The sequence below is a fragment of the Neltuma alba genome, unplaced genomic scaffold, assembly GCF_004799145.2.
Source record: "Neltuma alba isolate B1F8T4 unplaced genomic scaffold, ASM479914v2 tig00012478_pilon, whole genome shotgun sequence".
Taxonomy (NCBI): Eukaryota; Viridiplantae; Streptophyta; class Magnoliopsida; order Fabales; family Fabaceae; genus Neltuma; species Neltuma alba.
This window is the reverse complement of record NW_021636953.1, coordinates 1,610-11,355: the sequence shown is the minus strand read 5'-3', so window position 1 is coordinate 11,355 and position 9,746 is coordinate 1,610. Positions and strand designations below refer to the sequence as shown.

At 33.6% G+C, this 9,746-nt stretch overlaps 1 protein-coding gene and 1 pseudogene across 1 annotated transcript; both read left to right on the top strand.

Annotated features, from left to right (window-relative positions):
- On the top strand, positions 1–4,773 carry LOC114727489 (protein NRT1/ PTR FAMILY 5.4-like). The gene is made up of 5 exons (XM_028914189.1): positions 1–103; positions 893–1,110; positions 1,435–1,677; positions 2,820–3,073; positions 3,918–4,773. Exons 1-5 carry the CDS (start codon positions 1–3, stop codon positions 4,771–4,773), a joined length of 1,674 nt encoding a protein of 557 aa, XP_028770022.1.
- A 1,464-nt stretch (positions 4,774–6,237) lies between these two features.
- LOC114727497 (protein NRT1/ PTR FAMILY 5.4-like) lies at positions 6,238–9,472 on the top strand (annotated as a pseudogene).
- Positions 9,473–9,746: the final 274 nt, after the last annotated feature.

Here is a 9,746-nt window from a genome sequence, read left to right as displayed (position 1 = left end):
ATGGATACAACAAATGCAGCTTCAAAGAAAGCCAATTATTCTTCAAGTGATGATGATAATAAACCTTCAACAGGTGGCTGGAATGCTGTCTTCTTTCTCACATGTAAGCTCCATTTCTACTTTTTTTCTCTCTCTCATATCATCAAACTTAGTATTTCTTCCACTCCCTAATATAGAAGTTAGTTGAAGAGTTTAATTTAATCCTTAATATAAAATTACTATCCATTTTATCTTTTATATTTATTATTTTCTCGAAAACTAATTTACCCAATTCATAAATTGATGTGTGTGTATATATTATCCAATGTCAAACATGGGTATTTTAGGACTAGCGGGTAATATTTGTTATAATTAACTAATTCATCTAAATTTCTTAATTTATCCAACTTAATTTACAGCTCTTATCTTAAGGACAAGAGGAAGTATATGCTATATTTCTTCTTAATTTTCTGAAGCTGAAAAGTCATCAATAATTAAAAAAATAAAAATAAATTATTCTTTTTGCCTGAATTATACATTTTTTTGTAAATTTTGCTAAACTTATATTATACATCCGTATTTTTTTTAATTACTAAAAATATAATCTGTGTTTACAATGAAATTAGAAAATTCAAGAAAAAATAATTTTGAGTGAATCAATAATATAATGCTTGGGTTTTTCTGTGAAAAAAAAAAAGTCTCTGCACACATATGTATTCGGCATGCGTGTGATATTTGAATATTAACCTGAACAAATTAAAACTGATGCTTATAATATTGTTGGAAGCCTGGTCAAATTAATTGAAGAGCCATAAACAGTATGTGGCTCTTAGATGTAACTGATATATACTCACTCTTGCACAAATCCAGAATTTTTCAAACCCTTTTGACGCATAAAAACCTTGAAACGCAGTTGTGGAGATGGCAGAAAGATTTGCATTCTATGGTTTAACAGGGAACTTGATAACTTTCTTGACCAATGATTTGGAAGAGACAACATCGGCAGCTGCTAAGATCGTCAACAATTGGGTTGGGGTCTCCTTCGTCTTCCCTTTACTTGGAGCCTTCATAGCTGATTCCTACCTTGGCCGTTCCAAGGCCATCATCTTCTCTTCCACCATTTATTTCTTAGTAAGTATGCTTAATTCAAACTGGCCTGCACAAAGGCTGAGGAATAAGTTTCTCCTCCTTGTCCTTTGTATATGAGCTAAATGGTAGATTAAATTTAGTTCTAAATATAAGATTTTATTTCCCGCTATCTATCATACTTATCATTTTCCCTCCAAATTAATGCTAGTTGGTCAGTTAAATTTTCTTCTAAATATATACGACTTTGATCTACTACTTTGTTTCACCTAAATTAGTTAATTAGTTTTTATATTAAAGGTCGGAAGAAATATATTATTGGATGATTTCCTAACACCACAACTTTGTTCATATAAATGTTTTGCACAGGGAATGATTTTGTTGACACTATCTGTATCAGTAATTCCTTTGCACAGCGGAAAGGCAGTGATTTTCTTGGCACTTTACATAGTGGCAATAGGCGCAGCAGGGCAGAAACCAATAGTTCAAACATTTGCAGTGAATCAATTTGAAGAGTCGTCATTAATGGCTAAGAGCTCCTTCTTCAATTGGTTCTACTTCGCATCTATAATTGCTCATGTCTCTGCCCTCTCCATTGTTATTTATGTCCAGGTATATCGTTCTTCTCCATACACATCATCTTCCATTAAATAATACAATTTGAAATCGTGCACTCAAACTCTAATGAGTCATATGCTTGCTAACACAATACTTGAAAATCAATCTAATGGCGTTAGAGCTAGGAATGCGGGCTGGCGGTGCGGATACGGGCCAGCCCGCAGCGATGCGGGCCAAAAGCAGTGCGGGCTAGCAAAACCGCCTAACCTTTTTTTTTTTAAATATTATTATTTGTATAAGTTTGAGCTTAGTTTGTAATGTTAAAATTGGACTTTGAGTTTTAAATTTGAGTAATGAGTTATAATAAAATAATGTGAGGATTAATTTATAATTTGAGAAGATATTTTAGAAAAACTAACACATATTTTTTTTAAATAATTAATTTGACTATTTTTGTTATCCAAATTAATTAAGTAGATCTTTTATGTATATATTACATATGCAATTACATAGATGAGAAGATATAAATATGAAATTTGGGGGTTAAAATCCTCCAATTATGTTGTATAATATATTAGAAATTATATAAAAATAAAAATTAAAAAAAACAAAAAAAAGAGGGCTACCGCGGGCTAAAAACGGTGCGGGTTGGAGTAGCCCGCACCTTGGCGGGTTGGCAAGAGCCAGCCATTTTTGGCGGGCTGGGGCCGCAAGCCCAGCCCGTATTACCAGCTCTAAATGGTGTCCTCATATTGATAGCAGGATTTGAAAACATCAGAATGACACTTGGATCCTACTTGATATATGGTCATGAGGCCTAACACCGTTAGCACTTAGCTGAGTTTCTTAATCATCTAGTCAGGAATTTGATTTTTAGCGGTGTGTATGGAGAGGGTCTTGTGACTAGCACTAAAGCCTCTTACAAAAGTCTACAGTGCAAGGGAATTAATCATTACTATTGACAGTAGATATCCTAAACTCAACCAAAAAAAAGGGAATGATTTTTGCAGGAACATATTTGGAATTCGAATTGGAACAGAATGAGAGTCAAATTATGTCTGTTGTATCTATTCATACTTCCTCCGGACCCAAAGAATCTAGATGAACTAATTTAACAAAATTAATTTGATATATTATTGTTGGTCCTTCCAAATTTTTTTAACTCTCTTCATTGGAATTTCATGCTTTGCATATAGGATAACGTTGGATGGGCCATCGGGTTCAGCATATTGGCGGCGGCTGTGGCCGTTGCATTTGCTGTCTTCTTGTGTGGCATGAACAAGTATCGAAGACAAGTGCCCTTCGGGAGTCCCTTCACTTCGCTGGCTCAGGTGGTAGTAGCCGCCGCTAGAAAGTGGCGCGTGGATGAGACGCTCCATGGAAGAGGTGTTTGCTATGGAGATGTTGTTGCGTCTGAATATATGACTTTTTCTGGGACCAAAAAGTTTAGGTACGAAAATGAAATATCACTCAAATTATGTATACTGGTCTCCCTTCATTTTATCTAAATTGCAGATATTTTCTTTTGGTATTTAAAAGTCATAAACCTCTCCTAGAGTCAAAATTTATTGAGATAATATAATTATACTATTTAATCCTACCAGGAAAAATAACTACAATAACCTAATATTCTCACCCACACAGATCATATGCATATATAAATTATACGTATTCAATATGTATTTAACTAAAATATGCATTTAGATATATATTATAATAAAATTATTCGTCTATAAATATTAATTCATTTTATAAATTTAGGACAAATCAAAATTTTATACTTGTGAGTTTGGCGAGGACAAAAAAAGCATTTATATATATTGGGTTCCAGATGATACACACGCTTTTGGCAAAGGAAAAAAGATATATATATATATATATATATATATATATATTGGGCAAAGATACAAATTTGCTAAATTTTTACTGAGAAGCACTAGATACACAATTTTTTTTTGGGGTTCACTATTGCCCCAAAAATTTTAAACCGTAGCAATTTTGTTCTCACCATTAAAATTTTAATAGACGATATCAATATATTAATAGTCAATGTCAACTTTTTAACGATAGGAGGAAAATTTTTACGATATTAAACTTCTAAAGTAATATTGAATCCAAAAAAATTTTTAGGTGCCCAACACTCATAAGTAAAAACTTCAAGGAAAATTTTACACCTTAACCCTATATAAATATATATCTTTTTGTGAACTAAATTTAAAAACTTTTCCTTAGACAAGATCTCATGTATAATGTGTTGAAAAATCTATTGAATATGATACTTCTCACTGAATCAGATTCTTGGAGAAAGCAATGATAATTGACGATATTGATGCATCAAGAAAAACCAGAGATCCCTGGAGGCTATGTTCATTAAACCAAGTGGAAGAAACGAAGCAAGTCCTACGTTTGACCCCAATATGGTTAACCTGCTTGTATAATAGTGTAGCCCTAGCTCAGCTCTCAACCTTCTTCACCAAACAAGCAAGCACAATGGTTCGATCCATTATTATTGGACCCCACCATCGCCATTTCATCATCCCACCAGCATCACTCCAATGCATCACAGGCTTCACCATCATCCTTATGATCCCAATCTACGACAGACTCTTTGTCCCGCTCGTCGGAAAATTCACCGGCAAACTCACTGGCATCACGATGCTTCAAAGACTAGGCGTTGGCCTATTCTTCTCTGTTCTAACCATGCTTGTGGCCGCCCTAGTTGAGGCCAAAAGGGTTGAGTTAGCAAGTTATCACAATCTCTTGGACAATTCAGAGGCAATATTGCCAATTAGGGTTTGGTGGTTGATTCCTCAGTACATTTTGTGTGGGGTTTCTGAAGCTTTTGGGATTGTGGGGCTTCAACATTTTCTGTATGATCAATTGCCAGAGGCTAAGAAAAGTTTGGGAGCTGTGTTTTGTATTTGTAATGCGGGGATTGGGAACTTCATAAGTAGTGGGATTATACATGTTTTGGAGGTTTTAAGCAAAGGGAAATGGCTTGGGAATAATTTTCTGAATAGGTCTCATCTTGATTTGTTCTATCTTCTGCTTGCTGTGTTGGGGTTTTTGGATTTAGGTCTTTTTGCTTTTGTTGCTAAGCGGTATGTTTACCGAAATGCCCCACAAAATTACCCTAACACAAAGCCTTGAAACAATGGCTTTATTTTTTCTTTTTTGAGAAATTGATAGCTATTTTTGGAGTGTCATATTATGTACACTTTTCTCAATAAAAATATATTCCATAGGGTGAGTGAAATAAAAAGATGAAAATTATTTAGCTGCTAGTATTTGATTTGATTTGGACTACAGGTGCTCATGATGATCTGTATCAAATTTTTTTTTCATATATTTAGATTGAATTATCATTTTAATATATTAAACTTTATTCATGAAGTATTTATTTTTTGTTTTTATGGACAAATTTATTATCTGATTATTACACAGATATTCATGCGCACACTGAATAAGTTATATCTTGGAAATGATACAATTTGTCATGCAGTGATTTGTGCTGTTTTGGTATTGAATTTGGGCTAAGGGGCTTTCATATAATATCTGTTCATGACTTCACTTTTCATTTGGAATATTTTATTCTCGTGTATATCCATTTGTTCTTTATTTTTAAGATTTTTAGGTTGATTTGTTTAAGTAATATTCCATTCGATTATGACTATTCAGGTAATAATAAATATATTTTTTATTCATCTAAAATTTAACCAACATCGTCTAATTTATCTATTTTTGTTTTTAAATAAAATATTCTATAAAAAGTTAAAATTAAAATTCTTTTTATTACTATCTTCAATCAGGAGTGCAGCCTATATTTTAAAAAACAAAATTTCCCAGGAGCTATCTCAATTTAGTCAAGCTAAGAAAACAAACCTTCTGTAATGATGCTATGCTATTCAATCTTTTAAAATGACTTTGAATGTTCATAAAATTAAAACCCATCCAGATAACACTTGCACATCGTATCTTTCTTCCAGTAAGTTATATTATTTACAAATCCTAAATAATTAATCATGACTCAATGGTTCCTTGATTAATGGTGAATCGTATTACATCTGTATTATTTGGCATCATTTCAAAGAAAAGAAAGACAAATAATACAAATATTAAAATATGTTATGTGATATTGTGAAATGCGGTACATGTATCATCTCAGATACATCTGTATATCAATCCAATCAACAAACACAAAGCAAAAATACATGAATGAAATTTCTGCAATTTTTCCCGATTGAATTTTCTGTACATCTAATCTCAAATGCTCACATATCAAAGTTTAGAAAATATAATTCATATATTTTATTAATTTTTTTTCTTATTCTAATCTCCCAAATTCAATATAAATAATTCAAAGTAGATTTGCATTACCTATACAGGCTTCTGGATATGCACGAGTTATTAACTTTACCAATTTCTTTTCAGAGAGTGATATTATACTTGATATGGTTTTGGGGTTACCATGCATAAATTATTATAAAGCCATGGGCATCTATCGCATATATAAATATATTATATATACTAAAGGAAGCAAATGTATATTTGAGTAAACACAAGACCACCAAGTTTCATCTCATTCTCTGTGTGGGTCCATATAGCTAAGCAGCCATGGATAGCACCACAGCTCCAATGGAAGCCAACTCTATTTGTGATCACAAACCCTCTAGAGGTGGCTGGAATGCTGCCATCTTCATCATTTGTAAGCTCCTTTTCTTTTTCATAGCTATCTGATTGAGTTGGATTCGAGTATTGCCAGTTTTTTCTCATTTTATACATGAAGATTTTCTTTTAAGTGCTTTTTATGTCGTTAGGGCAAAATGCTAACTCTCACATTGGTTTAACTTGAAAATGCAGTTGTGGAGGTGGCAGAGAGGTTTGCGTTTTATGGGTTGAGTGGGAACTTGATAACTTACCTCACCAATGTTCTGCAACAGCCAACACCCATTGCTGCAAGAAACGTCAACATTTGGGTTGGACTCTCCTTCATGTTCCCTTTGCTTGGAGCCTTCATTGCTGATTCCTACCTTGGCCGCTTCATCACCATCATCTTCTCTTCCATCATCTATTTCCTGGTATATCATATTATTTGAGTTTGACATACATACAGGCAACATTAAATCTAAGGTTAATGTTTATCTAACATCTTGAAGTACTTTGTTGTCCATTTCACACCGTGATGTATTTTTCCTTCTGCGTTGAGCATCGCAAAATATTTTGTTGTGCAATATTCTTCTTAATTAAACTATTATTTTTTTGAAAATAATTTTTCCCTTAATTGAAATATTCATTTTTAGAAGTAATTTTTCCCTTGAAATATTTTGTTAGGAGCAACTTTAATCTTATTGTTAGCTCTCAAAAAGCCCCTTAAGTGAAGGTGATCTATCGCTTTGAGTCAATAGCACCTTCCAACTGTGGTTAGTGATTCAATTTCTAACAGAGCGACAACTGCAGTGGTGGCTAAAACATATCCTACTAAAACAGACAAGACTAGTACTAGTAAGACAAGAGCGTACCAAGATTACATTTGGTAGGAAGCATTAAAATAAGGGATTGAGATTGAGATTGCAATTGAGAAAATCTATTAAAAGAGTGTTTAGTATAAGAGATTGCTTGGTATATAGGATTAGTCAAACCCATGTATGTGGAATTAGAGAATACTATGGAAGGAAGTGGTATTCTCCGATTCCACTTAATAACAGCAGATGCGTCTAACAATCTAAAGTTTTTTTTCAGTAGCACCTTTAATTTAGGGTATTGGATGCATCTAAAAATTAAATATTTTAGAGTGTTGGATGGTCCAAAAAAGTATTTCAAAATGTTGGATGTGCTTGAAAATAAATATTTCAGGGTGCATTTTAAATGAACTTTAACCCTTAGATTTATATTGAAAGAACTTATACACTTTGTTTACACTAACTTTCTTGTCTTCAATTAGCCATAATTTGAACCTGAGTGTGCCTTTGGATAACGAGTTTGATGAAATATATTTACACAGGGAATGGTTTTGCTGACCCTATCAGTGTCGGTGGTTCCATTGCACGTTCGAGAGATAGTCTTCTTCATAGCGCTTTACATATTAGTGATAGGAGAATCAGGACACAAGCCTTGTGTTCAAACATTTGCAGCAGATCAGTTTGATGAAAGATCCCCACAAGAGAGAATGGCCAAGAACTCTTTCTTCAATTGGTGGTACCTAGGAATTAACATTGGTTCTGTATCTGCAGTTTTGGTGGTTGTTTATGTCCAGGTGATTAATTAAACCTTGATTTAACTTCTATTCAAATGCTAATTTTCCAGTATTTTATTATATCTTCTGCTGGATTAAATTTTACATATGCATTATTCAGGACAATGTTGGATGGGCCACAGGGTTTGCAATATTAGCGACAGCTTTGGCTTTGGCCTTTGTATTTTTTCTGGTCGGTATAAAGAAGTACAGAAAACAAGGGCCATTGGGAAGTCCTTTCACGGCGGCAGCTCAAGTGTTAGTAGCGGCGGTCCGAAAGAGGGCGTCGATGAGAGCCGCCATGGAAAAGGAGTTTTCTTTGGAGATACAAACATGGATGGAAATATAGATGTGGAGACTCAAGCTATAACTTCATCTCGCACCCAGCGATTTAGGTGATCTAATTTGATTCGAAATAATATTTCACACTACCTCCAATTTTTAATATAATAACTAGATAATTAATTTAGCAAAATTAAGAAAATTAGTTAAGTTGATTATTTGTAAAAAAAAAATATGAGTTGACTTTTCTAAATTATTCTCTTTAATCATATGCATTGGAACTATCTTTTGATAGGAACATTGACAATCAATAAGAATATTTTGGAGAAAAAATTATAAACTTAAGAGATAAAGTGAATTAAAATGTTATATTCATAACCAAATTCAACTCTTAACTGATGCTTATTATATTAAGAACTAGAGGCCGTATTTCTCATGTACAACATATGAGACAAAGTTTTTACACTACTACTTTTGACATGTTTCAGATTTCTGGAGAAGGCAATGATAATTGATGATATTGATGCATCAAGCAACACCAGAAATCCTTGGAGGCTATGTTCATTAAACCAAGTTGAAGAAATGAAGCAAGTTCTTGGCCTCATACCAGTATGGCTAGCATGCTTGTATTTTAGTTTCGTCCATGCTCAAATGTCAACCTTCTTCACCAAACAAGGCAGTACAATGATGAGATCCATAGGATCTAATAATAACTTCGTCATCCCACCGGCAACACTCCAATGTGTGGCCGGCTTCGTCGTCATCACCTTCCTCCCTATCTATGATAGAATTCTTGTGCCTATGATAAGAAAATTCACTGGCAAACCCACAGGTATCACAATACTCCAAAGACTAGGAATTGGCTTATTCTTTTCTGTTCTAACCATGCTTGTGGCTGCCCTAGTAGAGTCCAAAAGGGTTAAAACAGCAAGCGATCACAATCTCTTGGACAGTCCAAAAGCAATAATACCAATTAGGGTTTGGTGGTTAATTCCTCAGTATATTTTGCTAGGGTTTGTGGATGCTCTTTGTATTGTAGGGACTCAACATTTGTTCTATGATCAAATGCCAGAGGCCATGAGAAGCATTGGGGCTGCATTTCATCTTGCAAATGCTGGTGTTGCAAACTTTATGAGTAGTGCTCTTATATCTATTGTGGAAGGAGCGAGCAAAGGGAAATGGCTTGGGAATAATTTGAATAGGTCACATTTGGATTATTACTATTTTTTGCTTGCTGGGATAGGGGTTTTGAATTTGGGTGTTTATGTGGTTGTTGCTAAGAGGTATGTTTATAAAAATGTTGAAGGGAATTATGAAAATAGGAGGAAGAAATGAGGAATGGACATCACAATCAAATTGTGTGAGGGAAAAAGCCTTGGTTAAGAAAGGTGTTTGTGGTTAAAAAAAAAACAAAAGAAAAGAAAAGAAAAGAAGGTATTTGTAAGGTGTATGTTTTAATTTCTTGTCGTTTGTTATTTTTTTTTAAAGAAAATTAATCTTTGTAACTTTAATTTTTATAGTAATGTAATGGCTGCTGTATAAGAAATTCTATTTCAAGGTTTGTTTAGAGTATTTAAAACAACAGAAATGATTTTTCTCGAAAAAATGT

Bases quoted from the DNA above. Each gene is read 5' to 3' on its own strand.
- LOC114727489 (XM_028914189.1), top strand. From the start codon at position 1: ATGGATACAACAAATGCAGCTTCAAAGAAAGCCAATTATTCTTCAAGT. The intron at 1,678-2,819 runs GTATATCGTTCT...CTTTGCATATAG, and splicing joins CCATTGTTATTTATGTCCAG to GATAACGTTGGATGGGCCAT. The intron at 3,074-3,917 runs GTACGAAAATGA...TCACTGAATCAG, and splicing joins TCTGGGACCAAAAAGTTTAG to ATTCTTGGAGAAAGCAATGA.